This window comes from Hibiscus syriacus, unplaced genomic scaffold (assembly GCF_006381635.1).
Source record: "Hibiscus syriacus cultivar Baekdansim isolate YM2019G1 unplaced genomic scaffold, ASM638163v2 tig00109924_pilon, whole genome shotgun sequence".
NCBI classification, from domain to species: Eukaryota; Viridiplantae; Streptophyta; class Magnoliopsida; order Malvales; family Malvaceae; genus Hibiscus; species Hibiscus syriacus.
Window position 1 is genome coordinate 521,743 of NW_024062530.1, and position 26,722 is coordinate 548,464.

At 30.7% G+C, this 26,722-nt stretch overlaps 3 protein-coding genes across 3 annotated transcripts; all 3 read left to right on the forward strand.

The window, feature by feature from the left end:
• LOC120210495 (ethylene-responsive transcription factor 12-like) lies at nt 1–24,886 on the forward strand. Its single transcript, XM_039209222.1, has 2 exons — nt 1–24; nt 24,316–24,886. Exon 2 carries the CDS (start codon nt 24,321–24,323, stop codon nt 24,807–24,809), a length of 489 nt encoding a protein of 162 aa, XP_039065153.1. The 5' UTR covers nt 1–24; nt 24,316–24,320; the 3' UTR covers nt 24,810–24,886.
• Nucleotides 3,339–4,841, forward strand: LOC120210494 (squamosa promoter-binding-like protein 3). The gene is made up of 2 exons (XM_039209221.1): nt 3,339–3,682; nt 4,505–4,841. The coding sequence occupies exons 1-2, from the start codon at nt 3,393–3,395 to the stop codon at nt 4,623–4,625; spliced, it is 411 nt and encodes a 136-aa protein (XP_039065152.1). The 5' UTR covers nt 3,339–3,392; the 3' UTR covers nt 4,626–4,841.
• Nucleotides 16,640–22,302, forward strand: LOC120210493 (receptor-like protein 4). The gene is made up of 9 exons (XM_039209220.1): nt 16,640–16,790; nt 17,728–18,783; nt 18,936–19,083; nt 20,385–20,456; nt 20,614–20,685; nt 20,993–21,064; nt 21,141–21,218; nt 21,328–21,509; nt 22,089–22,302. Exons 1-9 carry the CDS (start codon nt 16,721–16,723, stop codon nt 22,220–22,222), a joined length of 1,884 nt encoding a protein of 627 aa, XP_039065151.1. The 5' UTR covers nt 16,640–16,720; the 3' UTR covers nt 22,223–22,302.
• Nucleotides 24,887–26,722: the final 1,836 nt, after the last annotated feature.

The window sequence follows — 26,722 nt, forward strand, 5'->3', positions numbered from 1 at the left end:
CTTCGATTTTTCGTTGTTTTCCATGAGCCATAATAGGCCACCCAGTAGATGTTGACAGTGACTAACTACTTTAAACAAAGGCATGGTTTAGCCCAAAGTGATACCTAAGTTTTTGGACCACAGTTTGCCCAATACATATCTTGGTCTCCTTCAGGAACTGGACCAACAATCTCAAAATATTATAAAGTAATATAAAACGTTGAATAAGTTTGGGATAAATTATCTAACTAGTCACTCCACTTTTAGGGTTCTGACGTTTTGGTCAATCAAACGTTTTCATGTTAGAGAAACAAAGACACCTACCTGCTTCTAATTTTATAAAGAAGGAGCTACAAACCCTAGGTTGTAGAATGGTTGTGAAATTATACAGGTGGAGCCTAAAATAATGATAAAAAAGGGTTAAATTTTCCAATCAAATTACCATCAAACCCTAGTATTTACCTACTAAATATACATTGAACCTTGGCAATGAATCCGTGGTCCCCAAAAAAATTTAAGGTTTAACATGAATACTTCAAATCCAGATATATGTATATATTTAATATGTGTATAGCTAAATATTCTTTTTAAATTATTTTCATGTTATTTAAAAGATTATTAAAAATCATATCTTTATTTTTATGTGTCGATCATGAATATTTCAAAAAGGAAATATAAACTGAACGACATGGATTATATAAAAGTCGAGAAAGAATAGGATAATGGCAAACCAAACATCATGTATAATGAATAAATGCTTGGGGGGTCCCTTAGTACAGAAGGTGACAGCAAAGTGAACCCAGCTGCGCGCATGGTTCGTCCAATTGAATCGACTTAACTTGGTGCAGGAACCACAGATGAGCGAGACCTCCTCATACAATTAGAAAATGGGGACGAATCTACACGATAAAATGTACGAGACGAGGTGGTCCTGTATTTTTTCGACCATGGGAGTAGGAGCAAACCGGGGCACGAGGGGCTTTTTGGTAGGTTCCCACTTATGTGCAACCCGGATGGCTTAGACACCAAATTGAGAAAACAATGGACAGCAAAAGGATCAATAAAGAGAGAGAGAGAGAAATATATATAGGGTGCTATAAGGACATTGTATGATGATAGTTGAGGGGGCCCGTCTTCCGTCTTGAAGCTAACAATGGACCATTTCCAAAGGTTTTTTTAAAACTACTTTACATGTTAGCCAGCAAACTGTCCCCATTTCAGGAAAACGACTATCAATAATATAACACTAACTAAGTGATATCGATAATAAAAGAATTGTTATTATTTATTTAGGTCTTGGGTTCGATCACCATAAGTGCCACGAGTGTGAGTGTTCAATGTCAAATAGATGAGAATTATCTTTGAATGTATAAATTCGTCCCATATAGATTCATCCTTGATCGGGTTAGACTGAGTTTTGGCTCATCCTATCCGAGTATTATGTCTTTTACTTGTCACTTGATTTGATCCAAATTTACGAAAGCTCTATTTTACTCAAAATTTAACTTTATTTTTTAGATGAAAATCCGTACATGGCCTATCGAGCTGACATAAACACACATACATATATCATTTTTATTAGGTAAAATAAGATTAATTGAACAAATATGTAGAGACATGTAATATTGCAATTATTTGTAAATGTATAAGGGATAATTATAATCTTATATTGGGTCAAGTCATGTATAATATTTTTTACCCTAAATACAAACTCGACCTAACCCGAACTCACCATTAAAAAAAGACCCAACTTTAAAAATACTAACCTTGTAAAATTAAATCAAATCAAAACATATCAAATTCATGTCAAATGCTAATTTCTTATTATAAGGATTTCAATTAAGTTGAAAGTTAAACTATATCAAATATGATTTCATAAGAATAACTTAATGAACTTTAACTTTTTCTCTATAACACTTCAATTCAAAATATCAAATATTTTTTAAATAAATTGAAATTATTATTTAAATTTTTTAATTTATTGATAATATATATGATAGATATATATATATATATCATATAAACATTACTGTTCAAAATTAAAACTACTAAAAAGAGTAACATTCCTTTTCATCGTTGATACCATTGGATGGATTCAAGACATCGGACATTTGATCCTCGATCCGACCAAAGTTATACATACGCACGCGCCGTGTAGAGAACAAGTAAAAAACAACAGAACTTGATGTGGATAAACCTGTCTCTGACACAAGTTTCTTAACGTGAAAACAACTTTATTCTTCAAGTTATTTCATCAAAAGTCCTTAAGTTATAGTTTACATTTTAAATTTGTCTCCAATCTGAAAAATATTCTAATTAAATTTCCAGAATACCAATATTATACTGATAAGGTATTTTCATCAAATTTATCGCCAGTTTGAATATTAAATGTCAGTTCAGTTTTGATGTAGAGCACTTTTATATACATAGATCAAATTATAAACACGTACATGATTATCTTATGAATAATTTGAATACAACATGTTAGAAAAAATATTATTAAAATATGAAAAGGTTACTTTTTTTTCCTTTTTTACACATGAAATCTAAAATATTCACATAATAAATGTACGCATATTTATAATTTAATTCATATATTTTAACATGTTTCTTGTCATATTTAAGCTAACGCTGAACGCTTAAGCTAATAGAACATTTTGAAATTTAAAGTGTGAATTTAGAATCTTAACTATAGATTGGGGGTATCACTTGGAATTAACCTTATATAATCGTATGGATGAAGAGCCGATGATGTTAGAGACCAAGTCAAAGATCACCTTCACTATACTTTCACTCTCTTCTGACAATATTTAACGGTATATACCAGTTACCTCCGATCAGATACACCCTGTCAAAATTATGGTATAATAATACTTTAGATCCTTATAAATTTAGTAAAATTAATTTTTATCCTTTCTGTTTTTTAAATTAAATAATAAGTCTATTGTTTTTCTTTTTTTTTTTTACTAAAACTGTCAGTTGAATACAATATTTGATCATAGCTCTGTTTCTACTTTTAATATACATGTTTTTGCAATAAAGGTCGTGAGAAGTCTATAGATATATTTATGTCTATTACAAATATATATTTCGAATACAAATGTTAAATAAAAAATTAAATTTTCATTCATAAGATTTAAACTCGAGACTTTATTAGTAGAATACGATGCTCCATGACATTTAATTTAAGCCCTTGTGAGCTACATTTATTCCATAGAGCTTTTCTACCTTGTTTCAACTGTTGAACAAATGGTGACAGGGACGGAAATGGAACTTTATGCTCCTCGTACATGATTCTCTCTTTAACCTTCTTATCTCTCAATAGAGACCCTTTTTTTCTTATTCTTCTCCATTGTTGTCTTTTCCTATATATAATCCACATCTCTGCTTTCTCTCCTTCGTGTTCCCCGGAGATGGCAACTAGCAAAGCCGAAGGCAAGAGGAGGCTAATGGAGGAGGATGAAGAAGAAGATCAAGAAGAAGACGAAGATAACACCACCGGTGACGATGAAAAGAAGAAGAAAGGCAAGAGAGGATACTCCGGCGGGTCAACTCTACCCGTCTGCCAGGTCGAGGACTGCCCCGCCGACATGACCGACGCGAAGCAATACCATCGACGGCATAAGGTCTGCGAGTTCCACGCCAAGGCTCCCGCCGTTCGAGTTGCTGGGATCCATCAACGCTTTTGCCAACAATGTAGCAGGTTTGAGTTTCCCATAAACCCTAATTTTGTAATTCAACTATAACATAGTTTAAAATGTTGACTTGTTGACTTGGACTTGCAGATCATTGATCTAATGTTTGAGATTATTTTTCTATTTTCATAAAATAACATTTTTTTTATTTAGAAATATTTCAGAATAAAATAGGAAGAGGGTGAATAAGAGTTTTAATTAAATATTATTGTGTATTGATACAAATCATGTGAGATTATGTGGGGATGTATTTGATTTAGTTTTTTAGTAAAAGATGAATTAGATTGTATTGTGCAATTTTTAAAAAAAAAATGAAACCGAGAATAAATGACATAAAAATTAAAAAAAATTATTGCTTTCAATTTGATTTTTTAGTTTTTAATTGTTTACCATTTCTCAAACTCAAAACATCCAAAGACAGTACAAACACACAAGTTTAAATTCACAAAAAAGATAATATTATTAGTTTTAGAATTTTATTTATTACAAATTCAAAAAAATATTATTTTATATCATTATTTTCTTTTTTTAATTTGATTTAATTGGATTAAATAGGTTTCATATGAAAAAATCGAAACTGAATCGAATTGTGAAGTTAGATGTCTAAACTGAATCGAACTTGAACCACAAATTAAAAATTCAAATTGTACTGTATAGTTCGGTTCAAATTGGTATTTCAATTTCCTCAATTCTGTTGCTTAATCCTACTTATTACTTATACGAGAGAGTCAACACTAATCATTTCAGGTGTATTCACTATATATATATATGAATTTATCATATTTAGAATTAATCGAAACTCAGTGATTACCTTCAAAATGATAATGTAGGTTTCATGAATTATCAGAGTTCGATGAAACGAAAAGGAGTTGTCGAAGACGTTTGGCCGGACACAACGAGCGACGCCGGAAAAGCTCATCTGAATATCACGGAGAAGGATCGAATTATTAAATTGCTAGAAGGCAAGCTTAAGATATTTCACAACTCGCCCTTGAATTTACTATGAAACCTATATATAGGAAGGCCTACACGAATGCTCATCTAAGATGAATTTTAGATGCTCTCTCTCTGTCAATCTTAATTATGCACCTTTTCTTGCTAGCTCTGCAAGAAAATCTATCTTTATCTATGGAAAGCCTTTATATATGTGCGTGCTTCCTTGACGGTCGTTTAATGCTTTCTTGTATGCTTTGGTATTCAATCAAAAGAATAACTGAGATAATATTGTAAAAGGGTGTATCTACAACTAGTGTGTGTAATTAGATTAAAGATTTGTAAGTCTTTTACTGCAAATATTATAGTGAACTTCTCTTTGAGTATGACTTTGCAAAGCTATAAAACATGGTCGATCTAAACTATGTAAACGAATTATTTTGTTCTCTTGTTTATAATATTATTATAAAATATACCGTAAACAATATATATATATATATATATATATATATATATATATATATATGAAAAAATGACATTAGGGTCCACTTTTTATATGTTGTGTACCTGTGTTGACTAAAGTTGTTTTCCTAGTGTCATGGAATCACTTATTTCTTATTAGTTTGTGCAATTTGGTCATTCATTTTCCTAATATTATTTATTAATCTAAAAAGCTAAAATTATTAATTATTTGGTTTGAAAGACTAACATGAATTTCTCTAAAAAAAACCCCACCGTTTTAATGAGTTGAAATTGGTGTTTTAAGAAAGAAAAAAATACATCAACATAATCACAGTAGTGAACAGAGATCAAAATTTAAATAAGTAATGATATTATATAAAAAAAGTTTAAATTATATTAAATAAAGGTAAGCACTAAATCTGAAATTTAAACATAGAAGAGAGACTAAAATGTATACTCTTTAACACCTTTAGTGTTTGTAACTGCATACTTGGTTTTGATCTGTCAAGTGGAACAGTTAAAAGAAGAGGTGTCCATAGTTGGGAATTTTGTAGTAACATGTTTGTGTCTTAAAACCACCTAGACAGCTCTCTTAGTTATGGGTTTCCTCGGCTTTTCCTCGAATCCATAAACAGCAGGCATTACTGTGCACCACCCATCGTTTTCCTTTGCTTTTACCATATGGGAAATCGAAGGCTTTTCCTCGAATCTATCGTGAAGAATAATTATCATAACGTGATATTTATTAAAGATATTATTCAATTATTGACAATGATGATATATCTTTTAAATACAGTTATTCGAATTTAGGATCTTAAAATAGAATAACACTCATTTTAACTATTAATATCGTTCAATGAATTTAAATAAAAAAATTATTAAATTTATTATATTAAGATAAAATTGTTTTAAAAATAATTTTCTTTTAACTAATGTAGTCGTAAAATTGACGACGTTCTTGAAATTAATGCAATGGTTTTAAATTTATACATTCATACAAAAAAATGAAATTCGATTCATATTATTTTTCAAAATTTTAAAAGTGGAGAAGAGAAGGAGAGAGAAACTAAGGGCATATTGAGGACGAACATGTGTCGAAACTATAGATGGGGGCATAATGAGGGGCCTCCCATGATATAATTTTAGATTTGCATTAGCATAAAAAAAAAGGTTGTCATCACGTGTCATGTGTTTAGAGAGTGACCCAATTGGTTCGCAAACCCACTAATGTCTCATTGTTGTTGATGTTGTGAGGATGTGTGTGTGGTTCTAAATCTTATGATTTACTAAAGCTATGTTTTGATATCCTTTGTTAAATCAAATTTATTTGAATAAATTTAAATTAATAAAAAAATTTAATCATTTTCTAATTTAATTGAATTTTGAAGAGATGACAAAGTATACGAAGAAGGGATGGATATGGGTTGAGTTTTTATCAATCTGACCTGCTTTTTATATCATTTCACTTTGTTATTCGATTCAGTTCGAATTTAGTGAGGTTCTATTGACTTATTTATGGGTGTAAAAAACTATATCAGACCTGACCTGACCCGACCCATGTATATTTATATATATATAATTATTTTTATTTTATTCGATAAAATAAAGATTTAGTTGAAAAAAATTAGAGTAAGAGATATTATTATAATTATCTCTAAATATATAAGAAATAATTCTCAAATCAGGTAAAGTCGAAGATTTTACACCCTAAAATCGAATCCAACCCGACCTTACCTCTTCCTTTAAAAAATCTAACTCGATTCAAATCCGATTTTTCATTAAAAAAAACCTCGACCCTGTAAAACTGAATTAGATCAAAACTAGTGAAATCTTAACCTCAGGTTCATCTCCAATTGAAATAGAATAATATTAGTCTACATATCGGTTAGAGAATCCAACAATCTTAACCAATGACATATTTAAATATGTTAATAAAATAACATTTTGGCATATATTGAATGACCAAAAGAACAGATTCAACGTATCATAGATATTCCACTAAATCATATTAGGATTAACTTCGAACATTGTTATATATGTAATATCCCAAAATTTTGGACTGATGATTGAAAATTAAATTTTGAAAGTTTGGAGACCAAAGTGTAAACTTATAAAAACTCAGGGACTAAAAGTATTAATTTTTAAAAGTTATATTTTGGGTCTGAGTGGTTCAGCCCAATAATGGAATTATAATGGGTTTCAAATTTTTGATTTGGAGTTGTCATAAAAGTTTATTAAGTGATAAAGATTGAAAAAAATATTCAGATAATTGGATTGAATTGAAAGTTTTTAAAATTTTGAAGGAAAGGTAGTTTGGGGCTAGAAATATTGTATTGATGTTTTAAATTAGTGGAATTTGATGTGAATTAGTGGAATTTGGAGGAATTTCCATGTTAAAGTGGAATAGTTCAATTTAGTGACTAAATTGAATTTTTGAAAAATTGGAAGGGTGAATATGGAAATTTATATATGATATTTTTATATTTTGTAAGGATATTAAAATGGAGATAAAATGATGGCATGGTGGTAAAAATTAGGATTCATTAAGGGTAATTTTGACTTTGGGGCTAAAATGAATTTTAATTCATTTTAAATTGGGGTTTTGAGATATTTTGTAAGAAATTTCTTAAATTCTCGGTTCATCTTCTTCAACCTGCCGTGACTCCATAGCCAAGGCGAGCAAGGTTTTCTTTTTCATTTTTCGTTCATTTTAGTGAGAATTTGGACTAAAGTGTGAAATAAGAAAATGTTCTACACTTAAGTCTCTACAAATTGGTACAAGTATTTCATTGTTTCATGCTTAAACGGTGAATTGGGTATTTATGGTGGTTGAAGAGAAAGCTATATTTGGTTGAAATAAGATTAAATTTTGATTTAGGAGTGTTATGGAAGTATAATCAAGCATGAAAATTGATTGGAATCAAGTAGAAGCTCATGAATAAGGTTTGACCACTAAGGTTTTTCATGAAGAAATGTTGACTTTGAAGTGTATTTGATATGAAAATAAATTGGAATGGTTGAAATTGATGTGTAGTTGTTGAAATTGAGCTTGAAACAAATTTAGGGACTATTTAGTAAAGATTCAAAGTATTCAACCTATATGGAAAATTGTTGGAAAATTTTTCAAAATTTTCTTAAGGGCTTATAATGATTACGGAAGTGATCTTATGTGCTTGAAATCATGTTTTGGATTAAATTGAAGCTTGAATAAATTAGAGGATCATTTTGTAAATTATGGAAACTAGAAGGATCCATGAGAAAATATGAGAAAGTTATGGTCCCATACTGAAATTTATTATTAGTTTGATGAGACATTGAATTTAGTATTGATTTAGAATGGTTGGACTTGATTCGAAATGGATGTTGGATGATGATTCAACCTTGAAAATAAATTGGAGACCATCAGGGGACTACTTTGTAATTTTCGGCCATAAAGAGGAATAATTGGAAAATTTTAATAAAAATGTCCTAGGGATTAGATTGGATTTAAGGATGATTTTCATACCTTGGAATTGTGTTTTGGATCATTATGGAACCATGATAAGTTAGGAGACTATTTTCACAAGTTTGGAATAATGGAAGTATCAAGTTGTAAGCATTTGAAAATTTAAAACACTATGCTGGAAATTAGTGATGGAATGTGGATTTTGGATTGAAATGAAAAGTTGTGTATTTTAGGGGATCTATTCGAGACTTTCGAAAATTTAGTGGTGAAAATTACAAAATTACAATACTAATGTATTAATTGAAAAATGTTGGATATAATAGGAAAATGACTAATGATATGGGTTAAAGGGAATTATTAAAGGATTTGGAAAGATAATTTAATAGAGTTAAGGTCGATTTCGATTTAGTAAGAAATTAGTATTTAACGTATATGAATATTATTTTTTTTAGAATTTTGATTTGAATTAGAACTTATTATATTAGTACGAGTACTAATATATGTTTGAAATTATATATGTTAGTAAATCGATTTGACGTGTAGATCGCGACCGAAAGCAAACTTAAAGTGAATTAAAAGAAAATGATAAAACTCGAGAGTGAAATGATCGTAGTGTTAAGGCAATAGGTGAGCGCAACTAACTTTTTATATAAAATGATATGAACTTGCGATGAATCAACCTCAATCGATCTGGAAATAAAATGTTTTCAAATCGTATTTTAAAAATATACATTTTATTATTGTTTATTTTATAGCATATGAATATTTTGGGTATGAGCTTCCCAAAACTGGTTTTTATGAGATTTTTATTTATATTTGATTATATGAATGTTTTATATGGAGAACATTATATGATTTTGAATTACGCTAATTGTATGAGACTGAGAGTTAGTGGTACAAATGACATATCATAAGGTGCAGTGATTACTGATTATTGTCCACTGATTAATAATAATGACACTATACGTACACCGTGGGTTCATGATGTTGTGATATTGTGAAATCCATATCGGATTATTGGTACAGTGATGTTGTGATTTACAATACCTGTACATTATTGTTACTGGCACTGGAAGTACAAATTTTTACTGATAATAAAACTATAAAAAAAGTACGCACACTCGTTTACTGACTCGTGTACCATATATTCCCATGATGATACAGTGGGCAATAATACAAATTAAAATAGAGTAGTACAAAATTTATTTTACACAATATTATTGATTGTACGATTGTTTAAGTAAAATTTTTATTACGGTTTTGAATTGTCACTATATGTAAATAATTTTATTGATCGCAATTAGATTTATACATGTTTAATTTTAATAAATGTTTATATTATATTGCATGTTTTATATTTTAAAAGTTTTATTTATTTTATTATGTTGTCTCACAAAGTAGAAAACTTAGCGTGTGATTGATTCACACGTAGGAAACAAGCTAGCGAGCAAAGTAAAACGTGTACCAGCGTCATTCTGGAAAAATCAAGTCCGACACCAAAATTAGTAAGGACATCATGTTTTTGTTGTATTTGCAGTTAGTGGCATGCATATTAATGAGGTTTTAGTTGCTTTAATATTTATATTAGTTATATAATGATTTATAACATAACATCTAAAACTATTTTAAAATAGGTAACATTAACTACTATAAATAAAATAAATGAATAGCACAGTAAAAAATTATCTTTTTAAATATTACATTATGGTTTATGTAATTATTAGTTTAAAAAAAATAAACGCATTTTAAGATTTTAAAGAATCAAAATTTTAACATTTTTAAAAAATAATATTTTATATGATTGGTGTGACATCTTTAACTCATATGCGGTGACGTATATGAGTTAAGGGTGTTACAATATCTATGAAGAATATGCAATATTTTGTGGGGGAGATAATGAAAATTACGATATTTGAAAGAAAACTTTTTAAGTTAATTTAATCATACCATTAGTCAACATTATTCGCACAGAAGCAATGTACCACATTTATCACCTAATTAATTGCGGAGCTTGGTGATAGAGTTTGGGAGGGAGCAACTTAAAATTAAAAAAAAATTAAAGGTTTAAATTAAAATTTTCAAAAAAAATTAAGGGGTTCAGTTTACATTTTTTTCAAAAAAAAAATTGAGATTTAACTAAATTTTTTGAAAATTTGAGAGGATTAATGAGAATTTTTAAAAATACGGGAAGGGTTTAATTAAGAACATTAAAAAATTAAAGCTTAATATCAATTTCTAGAAAAAATTATAGGGACAAACTAAAACTTAAAAAAATTTAAGGGTTTAATTTAATTTTTCAAATTTTAAGAGATTACGGCCTCTACATATCTCCAAAGTATTCCACCCCTGTTCCTAATCACCACATAAAGTGTCAATATATGAGGTAGGATTGTGGACTATCACCCTTCTTAAAGAACTATTCATAGATTTTCTCACTACATCCTCAACTTACACAATATAAATCTTCAAGACACCTTTAAAATTCTGTCTAAAGACGATCATATATTGATATTAAAAAAAATTATCAACACTCTGCTGTATCTTGAATCATACTATCATAAATTACGACACACTTACAACTTTCTAACACTGTTAATGTTTTTTTACACCATCCTATTAAAGGATATTGTCGAGAAGATGTTTGATGATTAACTCTTTCATCACATATAAAGTTATAAGAGTGGCCCTGAGTTGACTCGTGCATCCTTCGTTTCTAAAACACCCTTCAATCATAAGCAAGAGGGGCGTATGATATAAGATTAATTATTGAAAAGGATTAAATTAACGCGAAAAAGTTGGCTATTGGAACTAAACGAAGATAACCAGGCACAACCATACGTGAAACTGACATAATAAACATTAATAAACATTGATGTTCAGTTGTAATTTAAGGGTAAAGTACACCATTCATCACTCAATTATCTTCTTGCTCTTATTTTGGTCACTGAAGTTTAAAACTTTTCAATTTGATTACTGAACTACGAAAGTTTAATGATTAACCCTCCTCGGCAAGAGAGAGAAGAATTTACCCCCCAAAAAAATCCATTACGCTCCCATTCAGCAGGCCGTGGCAGGGTTTTTGGGGGTCATGTACAAATTCGTATAAAGGGATCTATATTTTCTAGATATATTCGATTTTGGGGCAATAATAGTGGCGTTTTCTTGACAAACGTCGCAATAAATCCATCTATAATGGCGTTTTATCAATAAAGCCACAATAATAGTGGCGTTTTTTGATAAAACGTCGCAATAGATCTATTTATAGTGGTATTTATTGGTAAAACGTCACTATATTTTTTTTTGGGTCTTTTTTTGGGGGGGGGGCCGCGCGCGCGGCCCTGCCATTCAGTATAAACAAAGAGTTGTTTATTACGAATTCTCTTTTATATTTGATAATTAAATGAATTCGAATTATATTTTTAAGTAGAATCGTGTTAGATTTTTTATATTAACTTTTTCACCCACAAAACTTAAATTCAAAGATTTACTTACAAGTATGAAATTCTTTATCATTTCACATGTATTTTTTTAGGGTAAACTACACTAATAGTCATTAAACTTTTAGTGTCCTTTCACTTTGATCATTTCGATGGCATTGGATGATTTCTTCGATCAAAAAGATCATTGAACTACTAATCTTCTTTTATTCGATTCAAGCTCCTCAGAAAATCTTTTAATATCCTCAAATCTCAATCAAAGTTATTTCTTTTCAAAATATCACTGTCAACAGTCGGGTCGACTTAAAATTTAAATGTGTTAATCTTCTGGACAAAAACAACCTTTCTACTGTTGAGATTGACTGAAGATCACTTTGTTCATAAATACTTAGATTTCTTGTTACCAAAAGTTTTGTTAGTTTACCTCATTTGCTTGCTTAGAGAAAAAAAATATATACAATTTTTGTGTTGGGTCCGTTCATGCATGGGATTCGATTCTCTTAACCACTTTTATATATCCACACAACTAAACATAAGAAACAAAACAACCACCAAGAAAGGAAAATGTTATAACTACTGATGATCGTGACATTAACATGAGTTTCAAGAATATAATAATAATTAATTTCCTGTCATCTTTAATGTAATTTCTTAATATAATATTTATAGACATCTATTAATCAAATATATTTAAAAGTAGGAAATCAATCCTTGATACGATCATAATATAATTTTTAACTCGATTTAATAAGATTTATTTTTTTAATCGGATAGAATTTTTGTTAAATTTTCAAAGTTGGGTTTAAACAAAACCCATGTCATGTATATCGGTATATTTAGTAAAACAGAATATATATTTTAATTTATTAAATTTAAATCCTCGTAATTTATAAAAAATATATATATATATAAATTTATTGAAATGACTTATATGCAACAAATTACCGTCCAAAACAGGTATACACCATAAATGCAAAATAAAGGTCATGGTAGGTTTAACTTTTAATACACATTGAATTCTATTATTTCTAACAATAAATAATTCCCTTGAAGAAGGCCTCCTTTAGGTGAATACACTAGAGTCTAGTATATTTTCTATGTTAAATGTTTAAATTGAGGGTCGATCTATCTATAATAATTGAACCTCTTATGATAAGGGCATTTAACAATTTATCAATAATAATTGTACTATATATTAAAAAAATTAGCTGACACTTATTCCCATATGTAATGGGGGTAAGGAGGAGGTAGGATAGTAAGCTGCCCCTAACGCCAGGTTGATAGCAGCTTCCGTGGGAGACCTCCGAATTATTGAATTACCCACCGTGGGACACGATCCCACGACCACAATATTAAAAGCTTTGTGCCCTACCAACTGAGTTGTACTATATATAAATTATCTAATTAATCAAAATTATATAACGACAGTCAAATATTAGGTAGAGTTAGTAGTAGATAGTTATATAATTTGTTATTCGTAGATAAAAGATAGAATTAATTGCATTATATGCCTAAAAATTATGATCTTTATTTTAAGTTAGCCCTTAAATTTTTAAAAATTTTAATTTCATTTTTAAACTATGTTTGTCATTCCAAATTAATCCTTAAACTTTTGAATTCTATCCCCAAATAATGACCTTCATTCTAAATTAGTCCCAAAGCTTTTTGAACATTTTAACTTAATCCCAAACTATACATATATATTAATCACATCCATTGTTAATAAAAACCATTAGATCAAATTATATTATTATGTGTTTTAAAAAAATAAAATTTAGGTTAAACTATAGTTGAAACTAATTACATATTTGGATGAATTTGTGGATGAAATTGGAAGATTCAAAAGTTTGGGGATGCAATTGGAATGTTTAAAAGTTTAAGGATCAATTTAGAATGAGAGTCATAGTTTGGGGATGAAATTTAAATACTCAAAAGTTTAAGAACCAATTTAAAATGATAATCATAGTTTGGGAACATATTGTGCAATTAACTCTAAAAGATAATTTTTTTGTTTATCGATCTGTATTCAATTTATTTATTGATTAATTTAGATCAAATGTTACATAGATCTATTATGAAGATGATTTTTTTAACTTAATTTATTTCATTCATAACTTCGATATAATATGTCTTATCATTACACTTGATATTTACAAAATAATGCACTCAATTTTATAAAGTTTTTAAACAATTAGGATAATGAATGAGATGACGTCTAATAAAAAGAATTGCAATGCAAATTCCATTATGGGGAAAATTAGAAATGTTAAGGGGTCTAGATAAAATTATAAATAATTGAGGGGTTAAAATGGAAGATAAAGGTAGGAATGTGGCAATTATGGACTTGACCCGATTTCTAAGTTGCTTAATCTCAAGCTTTACTTTGGCACATAACACTCCGCAGATTGCGCACCAATTCGTGCCCAAGTGAAGGTCAAAAGTTAAAAGAAGGTCAAAGAAACACACATAAGGATACTTAAGTAAATTCAACAAATTTATTCATTCCCTCGTCAGTAGGCACGTGCCTTTCGACGCGTCTGTTCCATAAAGGCAATATATATATATATATATATATATATATATATATAGTACAAAAATGATCCTTATACGATTTTGTTTTGTTGAAGTTATTCAACTATTTAGAATTATAAAATTATCTATTAATTATAATTATAGTATATTGATTTGTTAAGTTTTTAGATTATTAAAAGTTTGAAAATGTCAGTAGACTATTTATATATTTTAAATTCGTTATTTTCTCTTAAAAATTGATGATTGTCTGAGTTTGATTTAACTTTTTGACTATGATATGATAAAATTTTATCTCATACTCGTTTAAGATGTATTTTGTGGATCCACTCTCCGTTTACATTATATCGTTGAGTCAGTACTTGAAATATTATTTTTTTAGCCAATACTTGAAAGCAGGGGGATGCTACTATATATCATTAAAATATGATTTATCATATCTAGTCAGTATGTTAACGTCCAAAACAGACGATCTTTAACTTTTAACGAAAAATATAAGTTTGAAACACATAAATAATTAGATGACTATTTGTAACTTTAAAAGTCGAAGAACTCAAAAATATAATTAAAAAAATATTTTATAATATTTAATAGTCTAATCACTCAACAAAATAAGGCATGATAGTTGAAGGATGATTTATGTACTTTACTCCTATGTATTTATGTGGAATAAATAAATTATCGTAATCATCATCAACTTCCCTTTTTAGTTAAAGTTTACTAGTAGTCCTTGTACAATATTAAAAATTCATTTTTCACACATACTAAAAGAAAAAGGTTAACGTTGTATTAAGTTGTGTCTATTTGTTCACTTTTAAAATTTATAGATCTAATAACGTTTAAAAAAAATTAAATATACTTAATTCATAAATTGAAAAATACTTAAATTATATGTAAACCCAATATTTTGGTTCAACTAAGGAGTTGTTTGTTTATTTCAGAATGATTAAGCGTTGAATGATTCAAATATTGAATGATTCAGAGGCTCTGTATAAATTAGCTCTGAATATGACATGTTGTTTGATAATGGCTCTGAATCATTCAGAATGTACTTTGATGCTGAATCATTCAACACTGTTTTGCTGAATCAGTCAACACTGAATAATTCAAATGTGAGAAACAAACACGCTGAATATTTAACGGTTCAGCATTCAACGCTAAATGATTCCATTCAAAGTCAAACAAACATCCCCTAAGATTAACGTTTTAGGCTGATATATTATCTTTTTCAAACATATAGGGATAAATAGTCTCTTTCAATAATAAAGGGACTAAAATATATTATGTAATATGATAGAGCGACTTCTAATAAATTTAACTTCTTTTAGTCACCACCCACATAATGGGGTGGGCCCTGCCACTAAATCTCCACCGCTCAATTAAAACCCATAATTACTTCCATTGCCGTCTGATTATACGGTCCTTTAACATTGACGAAGCTCAACTGTCATTGGTATATCCTAATCTGTAATGGGTTTAATTCTATTCCAGTCCTTTTACTCTTTATAACCTTTAGCATTTAGTCCCTTTTATTTAAATACAAGGTAATATGTGTTCAAAACAGGTTTAAATTATTTTAAAATCAAATTTATTATGATAAAGCGGAGTTAACAAATTCAAATAAATATATTCTAATATTCATATTGTTACATACTAAAATTTATCAAGTTCGAATTGATGTAGGTAGGTAATCTATGAAACTCAAGTTTAATTTTGTATTTGACCATTAAAATTAAATTGACAACGCTATTAATAAATTTCTATTAAATTTAAAATATGTGACCCTTTAATATTCAAAGTTTTTATTTAAAAATTAAAAGTTCGTTGATAATATACATTCAAATTTAACTAAAATCAATTAACATTATTATCGAATATACTTTTTTTTTCGAACAAACAAGAAAAATGATGAATCCCGTAAAATTAAAAGTCGATAGTCTGAATTTTAAAAGTCTGAAAAGAACAAGGTTTGGAGAAAAATTAAATCATTTTGCTTCATTAGTCAACCTAATGAAGAAATTTTAAAATGCAATATTTCTCCCCAACAATTTGTGCTGCAATCACGTCCCCAGCAAAAACGCACACATACTCTCTCTCTCCGAAAAGGCAAAGAAATAATAACAAAAAGGGTAAAGAGAAATTTGGAAATGATGAGGCTATAGCGAAAGAGCAACTAGGAGAGGAAAAGCTAAAGCACAGAGGAACTGAACCGAGGCTTAAGCTTAAGCAAGAGAGTAAAAATGCTGAGATTTACTCTGTTATTGCTTCTCGTTTTCTGTTCATCTCTCTCTTCATCTTCAGCTCGGCCTGGTTAGCTTCCACCATTGCATTTTTCCCTCTAATTTGTGATATAATTTTGTAATCTGGAGTTTTTGTTTATTTATTTGGAGATTCAGTTAGCTGTATTTGAAGTGTATATTCTGTTCCTTTTGATCAAGCTTCTTACGAACGAGTCGCATTTTTACAATTCATTTTGGTGATTTGGTGGATTGGCTTTTGCTGGTTTTTGAAATGAGGGTTTTGTGTTTCGCGTTGATGTTAATGAGTTGTTTATATTGATGCAAAAAGTAACGGAATCGGAGGATGTAATTGTTTTTGGGTGTGTGTGTGGAAATTATCTTTTGCTTCTTCTTCACCTTGGCCTGGTTAACTTCCTCTACTGTATTTTTCTCTTCTAATTTGTGATTTAATTTCTTATCTGGATTTTTTTAGTTATTTGGAGATTCGGTTCGATGCATTTGGAGTCTAAATTATATGTTTTTTTTTTGCTGGAAACTTTAAGTCAATAGTGTTTTTGTCAAAGAGTTTATAGATTTGGATCATGTTTGGATGCCAGAAAACGTAGGAAAATGATCTAAAGAAAAATCATAAATGCACACATTTTTTTCAAAAGAACAAAAAAACGTAGAAAAGAAAACAATTCTGATATGGCCAGACAGAGGAACAATGTGAATTGTTTATGGTTTGCTTGTGGATACAGTATGCATGCTTGTTTGTTCCATGCCAGTAGGATTCATCACCGTTAGAATATTACCAAGTTGGTAAAACAAAAGTGTATGCCAAATTGTCTATATGGAACTGTCTTGTGAGAAAAGAAAACAAAAGAAAATTATATGCACTGCCTTTTCTGAATAAGTGAGTTGTAGCTTAGAGTTCGTAGATAAGATTCACTTTTCGTATTTTATCTAACAATCTATTCTTATGTGGTTAGTTCTTGCCACTAAATAATCATGTTTTCTTGTTGCAGCACCTTTTGCTATGCGCATAAGCTGTGGGGCTCGTGAAAATGTTAGAACTCGTCCAACATATGCAAATTGGTATAAAGATTTTGGATATACAGGTGGAATTCCAGATAATGCCACAAGTCCTAGCTTTATCACTCCTCCACTAAAAACACTTCGATATTTCCCTCGATCTGAAGGTCCTGAAAATTGCTATAGTATTAATAGAGTACCAAAGGGACACTATACTGTTAGGATCTTCTTTGGGTTAATTGCACAGCCTGACTTTGACAATGAACCACTATTTGATGTATCTGTCGAAGGCACTTTGATTCATTCACTGAAATCAGGTTGGACCAGCAATGATGAGCAGTCGTTTGTTGAAGCCCTTGTGTTTCTTTTAGATGGCACAATATCTATTTGTTTCCATAGCACTGGTCATGGAGATCCAGCAATTATTTCTATTGAAATTCTTCAAGTTGATGATAAAGCATACTATTTTGGTCCCGAGTGGGGCAAAGGTGTAATCCTGAAAACAACTTCAAGATTGACTTGTGGCACGTCAAAGCCAAGATTTGATGAAGATTATAGTGGGGATCATTGGGGTGGAGATAGATATTGGCACCCCATCAGAACATTTGGCCAAAATGCTGACGAACCGAGATCCACTGAAAATGTCATTAAACAAGCTTCAGATGCACCAAACTTCTATCCAGAAGCCCTTTATCAAAGTGCAATTGTTAGCACTGATAGCCAGCCAGATTTAACTTATACTATGGATGTGGATCCCAATAAGAACTACTCAATATGGTTACACTTTGCAGAGATTGATGCTTCGATCAGAGGTGCAGGCCAAAGGGTATTTGATGTTCTAATAAATGATGACACTGTATTTGAAAACATAGATGTTGTGGAGAGGAGTGGTGACCGCTATACTGCACTTGTACTTAACAAAACTATTGCTGTTAGTGGTAGGACACTGACTATAACCCTTCACCCTAAAAGTGGCAACCATGCTATCCTTAATGCTATTGAAGTCTTTCAAGTTATAGCAGCTGAATCAAAAACTTCACCAGACGAAGGTATTGCTTTCTTCTATTACTTATGCAGACTGTTTATTCTGTTGTGCTATTGGACATTGGAAGTTGTTTTTTAATTCTGCTGAGTGGTCAGCAAGGTTTCTTTCTAGAAGGTGGTAGACATTTACTAACTTGTTGATAATTCCTGATTCTAGTTAGGGCTTTACAGGCGTTGAAGAAAGCCTTAGGGCTTCCTACTCGTTTTGGGTGGAATGGAGACCCATGTGTCCCCAAGGAGCATCCATGGAGTGGAGCTGATTGTCATTTTGATAAATCTGGGAACAACTGGTTCATCGATGGCCTGTAATTTCTTGAGCTTTTACCTTATCATTGAGTTTTCATTATTGATTTCTTCTGAGATTCTCTTCTTTTCAATTTGCTTCTGTTGTTTTTTATTAGGAGCATACTGATATCTATGCCATGGCTTTTTCATTGTTCTTGATATGCTAAAAACTTATATTGATAGTTTTCTGTAAAACAATGAAAAATAGGACATTCTAACTTATTTGATCTACATTAGCGAACATGAAATTTCCACCTTAAGGAAGCTGTTAAAATTGTTTTCATCCTTTTGTTACTATGCAGTAGAGTTTTCGTTCTTAAGTTTTAACCCAAACCGTTTGAGTTTGTTTGTGTCATGTAAAATAAATATGAGAATGTGTGCTACACCAAAGACACATATTCACTTAACTACCCTGTGGAATTTTTTTACCTAGTTACCCGACCGCTTCATTTACTCCCATTTGCTAGCGAATGTATCTCATCTGTTTAAGAATTTTCAGAGTTGCTTAAATGGTTTTTTATACCCTTGTATTTGTGTTAACACCGCCACATGTAAGTTACGAGAAGAAATTATATGTTGAAATTGCTTCGTTTGATCTCCTCTCCTCCATTCGGTTTTACCTAACCCCTTTGGCCCTAATTGCTACACTTTATTCATTCCTACATCATCTGTGGCTCCTGGTGTTCTGAATGCAAGGGATGCCTAAATGATCATATGTGCAGATTAGCTTTTGTAATGGTATCGAATAAGTTTTATTTAAAGTCTGCTTGCCATGTGTTAGACAGTTAGGATTGGGCTGTTGTTTGGCCAGCTTTAATCTGTTAAGCTGAGTGTGTTATTGTTGGTTATGAATTAGTTGGGTATTTGGTTATTTGTTGACGGTGTCAGTTGGCTAGTTGAGATTGGTTTAATCGATTTACTTGGTTATAGTGTGTTAAGCCATAAGTGTAACGATCTAAGAGTAGCTTTTGATCCAATTTGTGATTAGTAAAAATTTGATTCATTTCTTCTGTTGGTTTTAACTTTGTTTTTACCCTGATCTCATATAATACATGAAACTAAAACCTAGCCGCCTCTTATCTCTTTCAACTCCACAGCCGTTCACTGGGCACCATCCAGCCAACAATGTCGCCCTTTTCACACCATGCAAGGGTGCACATATGTACATACCAGAATATAAATGTATCAATTTTATGAACCTAAAGTACAAATGCTTTAAACCTTTGTTTGCAACCTTATTATTCAAAGCTTAGTATACAGCGTCTTTATCAGTTATGATGATATATTATAAGTATTTGCCTTCTTATTTATTCATGATCAGTGATCTTGATAACCAAGTTCTAAAGGGGTTCTTGCCTGTTGAAATATCCAAACTACATCACCTACAGAGCTTGTAAGTACAAATAACAATTTTTTTAAACTTGGCGTTTTTTGCTATGTAAATGCTGTCTACATAAAAATTATTTGCCCCAACTTGCTTTCTCATACTGTCCTCTTCCTATATGCCTAATATCCATTTCTCTTGTTTATGTTGTGCTTGGCCTCTACAGAAACTTGAGCGGGAACACAATTCATGGGGCCATTCCATCATCACTTGGAACAGTCACCAGCTTACAATTCTTGTAAGTGTAGCATAATTTCTTTTCCTTCATGAAGATGGTTGTGATTATAAATACCTTCTATATTTCAGGCGTAGAACTTAAACTTTGGTAAGCATTTTGTGCATGAACATCAACATTAGGTTTGATTATGACCTATCTTATCTAATGTTTTCTCGATCAATGATGTATCCTTGCAATTGTTAATTGAATTATTTTTTTCAATAGCCATCATGCTTAAAAGGACCTTAAATTCTCGACCAATGATTTGTTCTTGGAGTTTTTGAGCTTTATCAATCTTATTCATGAGATGTCTAAATAAAAATTGCAGGGATCTCTCCTACAATTCCCTCAACGGATCGATTCCTGAAAGTCTAGGACAGTTGACCGCATTACGCAGATTGTAAGATCTCATTTCGTTGATTAACCTTGAATCTGAGCATAGTACAGTGTAGCTGATTTATTTTGTGATGGTGCAGGAATCTTAATGGCAACTCTCTGTCCGGAAGAGTCCCAGATGCACTTGGAGGAAGGCTTTTGAATGGAGCTAGCTTCAAGTATGTCCTAGAATCTTATTAGTATTTGTCTAAAATGTTATCTTTGATGAATGATCATGCCAGTTGCTGCAAGTTCTATGTATCATGCGCTTACTCTTGTTGCTTGCAGTTTCACCGATAATGCTGGCCTCTGCGGCATACCTGGACTACGTACATGCGGACCGCACCTCTCTGCTGGTGCAAAGGTCGGCATTGCCTTCGGTGCATCTCTAGCATTCTTACTCCTAGTTATCTGTTCGGTTTGTTATTGGAAAAGGCGGCAGAATATTCTTCGAGCACAGCAGATGGCAGGTTAGTTACAAATGGATAAATATTCTAACAAAATATAACAAGCTTAAAATTTGTTCATCGTTTTATCCTCTGTTTCTTTTTAGAGCACCTATAAACCCCAACATTTTAGTTTTAATTGATTAATGATTAACACATGTAATTAATATGATATTTTTAACATAACACATATCATATCATCATTATAGTTGATGTGATGCATGCTACATCATCAATTTGGATGATATAGTATGTGTCCTATCATCAATTTGGGTGATATAACATCAACTTGAGTGATGTAATACATCCACGTGATTATCTTGGATGATATAGTACATGTCATGTCACCACCTTAGATGATATAACAAATATTACCTAATCAATTAAACACATAAAAATAACATGTTAGCAACTTGCACTAACAATGAGTCAACTAATGATTTTCAATAAGGAATATTTTGACAAAATAAATAAAACATTAAAGACTAAAACGTTTAAAAATAAAATTAAATAGATCAATTTAATAAATATCAAAGACTAATTTTAGCATTAGATCAAATATACCGGCTTTCTTTTCATGCCTATACAAATTTATGTGTGCAGCAAGAGGTGCTCCTTATGCAAAAGCAAGGACTCAACTCTCGCATGATATCCAAATGTCAAGGCATCACAATCATCATCATAACCATGGCAATACGCGGACAGCGGCCGAGAATGGACCTAGCTTGCTATCGTGATTAAATCAGTTGACACAGCCATCTCAGTTTCTTTAGTTCATGATATTTCTGCTAAAAAAAGAAAGCTCAGATACCCCAACAATCACACTAAATGCTGCAAAAGTTATTCATTTAGCTTGTACATTTTCGTCAATTCTTTGAAATTATGTTTGGCAGAAAGATATCTTGTAAAACCTTAGCAGAGAAAGAACAAGTGCATATACGAACACAAAATCAGTGTGTTTTAGGTCAATCTTAGTATATATAAAAATATGATATAAATTACAAAATAAACTTGAAATAAATAAATAAAATAATACCATTCTTTTTTTTTATAATTTTCAGTAAAAGAAATTCATAAAAAATAAGGATCCATTGGCTTTCGTGCCTCTGAAGCATTTATATCCAACACTTTGTCGTGGAACCAAGAATTCCAAAAAGAAAAGTGAAATAAAAATAAACCCAATAAAATAGCTTCACGTGACGATATGTCAGTAAACCTGCAGTCAATCCACCTTCCCCCACCGTACACTTTTCCCCCTCCCAGTCCCACCGGACCACTTTCTTTTTTTTTCCTCTGACTCCCAAAACCCAGTCCAACACGCCACCACTCTCAACTCAGTCCCCTCCACTCCCAACTCGGTCCAGCTCGGTCCTGTCTCCTGCGACTCAGACACCTCTTTTATGTACGTGGGCTCCCTCTCTCTCTCTTATGCTACAATCATCCACTCAGTACCCGACACGCCACACACCACCCTTCGAATCTTATACTCTGCTGATGCCCACACTGTCCCCAACTTATCAAAGTATGTTTAGTTCACGAAATGTAAGATTATCAGTGAGAATAAAATATTATCAGGGAATAGGATTATTGAAAATGTTATATTTTGTGTTTGGTTGGTTTAGCAGGAATGTAAAATTACCATGTTTGGTTAAAAGAATAAAAGATTATTGGAATATATATTTAATCAAATTGTCCTTATTATATATTTGTATAATATTACAAATTGTAAAATATTTATATATTTTCTTTAAAAAATTAAATTCATAATATTTATATAATTTTTTTTACAAAATTAAAAATATAAAAAAGATTTAATAAAAGGGTAAAAAAAATTTAACCCCTGAATTTCATATAAAATTTTAATTATAAACTTTTTTTATAAATCTAAAATAATTTAAGGATAAATTTATAATTTAACCTTCGTATAATTTTTATTATTCAATGACAGAAAAATGATATTTTTGAAAAAAAATAAAAATTTAATGACATTTTAGTCCAAAACGCCAGTAATATTATAATACCTAAGGAAATGGAGGTAATGACATTCCAGGTAATATACCCAAAAAATCTACTGTTGGTTATAAAACATTACCAGAAATAAAATTCCTATCCAACCAAACATAGGAATGTGAGATTCTCATTTTATAAGAATCCCACAATCATTGAACCAAATACCCTAAGATAATCATCATCTTACTTACTTTTTTATGTGTATTTAATATTAAAAGGAAGGCGCCGCTGAAGGCTGTGCAGAGAAGAAAGAGTAGGGCATACGTAATCATCGCCGCGGATTTTGTCAGGCGGCGCCTATCTCGGGTTTTTCGAGTTTTTCATTTGTCCTCTGATTATATTTTATATATTTTTCAAATATTGATATTTATATTAATCAAATTTGTTAGTAAATCTTGTAAATTAATTTTTGATATTAAAAGCCACCCCAAATTTAGGAGTGTGACGCATATTTGAACATTTCGGTGTTTTATGTCTTAAAAATAAGAAAAATAGAATCAATAATTAATTGATTTAGTAAAATAAAATATTATTTTTAAGTTAAGATTAAAATTTTTATATAATATTATAAATAAAATATCTATATTTTTTTAATTTGGATTTATTAATTAATAGAGATTATGTATCGAAAATTAAATTAAAAAGCCATAAGAAATAGAGAGATATTATCCGTTAAGGGAAAATGATAAAATTTGAGACAGATTATAATACTGTGGTTTCAAAAACAAAATATTTAAATCTTAAACTTCTTTAAAAATTATATGAATATATACATAGCAGTCATGAATGAAGAGAACAGTCAAAACACCCATAGGGGTTACTTTCATGGCGTCTTCAAGTGAAGGACACTACAGGGGAGTAAGGAAGAGGCCATGGGGAAGATACGCCGCCGAAATACGCGACCCATGGAAGAAAACTCGGGTTTGGTTGGGTACATTTGACACACCTGAAGAAGCCGCACTCGCTTACGACGGCGCCGCTCGATCCCTCCGTGGTTCCAAAGCTAAAACCAACTTCCCCACGACCCCATCATCTTTACCTCCGCCGCCGTCGGCACTATCTATGGGTCTCAACCTCGCCTCTCTCCGTCGTTGGCCTTTAGCTTCAGCTAACCATCATCACCGTTTAGCCTCCATGGGTGAGTTTCTGCAAACTGGGGTTATCAAAGAAATGTCATCCACGGGACCATCTGGTGTTGTTGGTGTTTCAACCGGTCCTCCGGTTCCGGGAAATGGGTCCGCGACGTCGTTTATGGGGATTGTTCGACGTGGTTTGCCTATTGATTTGAATGAACCGCCACCTCTGTGGCTGTGAAATGTTGTTTTCTCAGTCATTTTTAGGTTTTATTTTTAACTTTAAACGATTTTTAGGGGAATTTGGCTAATCTTTTTTTCTTTGTGTCAGAATCATCAGAGTATATTACAAAGCGAAGAACTCTGTGTAAATACGTTTTTCATTTCCGAGTCGAACATGTTTTTAGTGCAAGCTCAGTAGAACTAGAAACAGTCCAACTCTTTACCCCTTCGAATCAGGTTGATTGTATGGAAATTTCTTTGTTGAAAAACGATTCAATCGTCGGCTTGCAATATATGGAAAACTTAATCGGACGATCAGAAATTGATTTTTAAATAGAGTTAAAAAGTTGAAGCACGCGCTGGTGAGTTGAGAGTGTGAATTGGACACTTGGTGACGGCAAATGCGCAGTTAAAATTCGAGCCGAGCGTGTGCATTTTGCATTCCTATTATAGCTCGCGTGTTCCGGGATCTGGTTTACATAAAAGTAGCAGCCTATTGTATTAGACCAACTGGCCTGTTCATGCGCGTGGGAAACCATTAACCCGTCTCTAGTTTACACTCTTGGTTTCTATTGTTCTTTGATGGGACAGATGCCAACTTGAGGGAAATGACGGAAAAGAAATATCGAAAATGATCTTTTTGTTAAATTATTTAGGAAAACGGATAATTTCTATGGTAATTTTCAAACTCTAGGTTACTTTTACCCTCGGGTCAGGTTAGATTTTTTAACCTCTATCCGAACACAATTTGACCTGACATCTTCCGATATAAAATCTAACCCGAATTTCACTCTACATCAACAAATCTAAAATCCAACTTAAATTCGAACTAAACTATAATTAAAAAAAAAAACTCTCTTAAGTCGGACTAGATAATAATATGTCAGTTTAAATTGTACTGTCATTCCTATTAATTAGATGAATAACACTATTATTTTTAAATTTCACTACTTATCTTATTATTATTGATACAAGATTAATATCTTCATTTCTTTAATACGTGATTTTATTTTTATTAATTTCGTGAAATCTTTGTTACATACTATTGCCATAGTTATTTCTACTTTATCTATTTTATCCATTGAGTGAGATTAGACAATTAAAAAATTGTTATAATATAACTTATTACATATCATGATTTATATGTAACACTGCTTGACTTTTTTTTAATTTTTTTAGTGTGAGATTAATATAACTTTCAAGACGTGATACATGCTTTAAAAAAACTATGATATACTTGATATGTAAGGATAAAATCACTACATTTTCACCGTATTACAATATATTTATAATAAAAAATTAAAATAGTTGAAATATAAGGCGTTAAATTTATAATTTTTTTATTCGAGTCGAGTTGAGTCGAATGTAATTGTTTGAGTTATGCTTAAATTTAATTGTAAATATTTATAATATTATAGTATTATTTGATTTTAATTAAAAGAGATTTCTATTATTATATACAATATATATTATATATATGTAAGTAAATTTCCTCAGTTTTTTCATATATAATATACATATATCATATATAATCAAGAAACTTGACTCAAACTTAAAAATCAATGTAACACCCCAACCCGTACCTGACCCGAATACAAGTTTGAGATGTCACATTGACTTTTAAAACGATATTCTTATAAAATAACAAAATAATTGAACTTGTTTTACAAATATATAATAATATTCTATTAAAATTATACATCATTATAAAATCTGGGGAAAAATATGTATCTATGAACAGTACTATGCGGTATGAACAGTATCGTGAACAATAATGAACAATACCGTGAACAGTGAAAATTTCGAATATCAATTGTGTATCGATGCACTGCTACATTACTGCTACAGTAACTTTCGTAAAAATACGTATACTATCGTAAAAATCTAAGCTTTCATTCGTTTAAAATTTATCAATTATATATATGCATTTAA

What these genes read in the sequence shown, in the direction of transcription:
- LOC120210494 (XM_039209221.1), top strand. Translation starts at nt 3,393, where the DNA reads ATGGCAACTAGCAAAGCCGAAGGCAAGAGGAGGCTAATGGAGGAGGAT. An exon ending in TTTTGCCAACAATGTAGCAG is followed by an intron (nt 3,683 to 4,504) that starts GTTTGAGTTTCC and finishes ATGATAATGTAG; the next exon opens with GTTTCATGAATTATCAGAGT.
- LOC120210493 (XM_039209220.1), top strand. Translation starts at nt 16,721, where the DNA reads ATGCTGAGATTTACTCTGTTATTGCTTCTCGTTTTCTGTTCATCTCTC. An exon ending in AAAAACTTCACCAGACGAAG is followed by an intron (nt 18,784 to 18,935) that starts GTATTGCTTTCT and finishes TCCTGATTCTAG; the next exon opens with TTAGGGCTTTACAGGCGTTG. An exon ending in TTGACCGCATTACGCAGATT is followed by an intron (nt 21,065 to 21,140) that starts GTAAGATCTCAT and finishes GTGATGGTGCAG; the next exon opens with GAATCTTAATGGCAACTCTC.
- LOC120210495 (XM_039209222.1), top strand. Translation starts at nt 24,321, where the DNA reads ATGGCGTCTTCAAGTGAAGGACACTACAGGGGAGTAAGGAAGAGGCCA.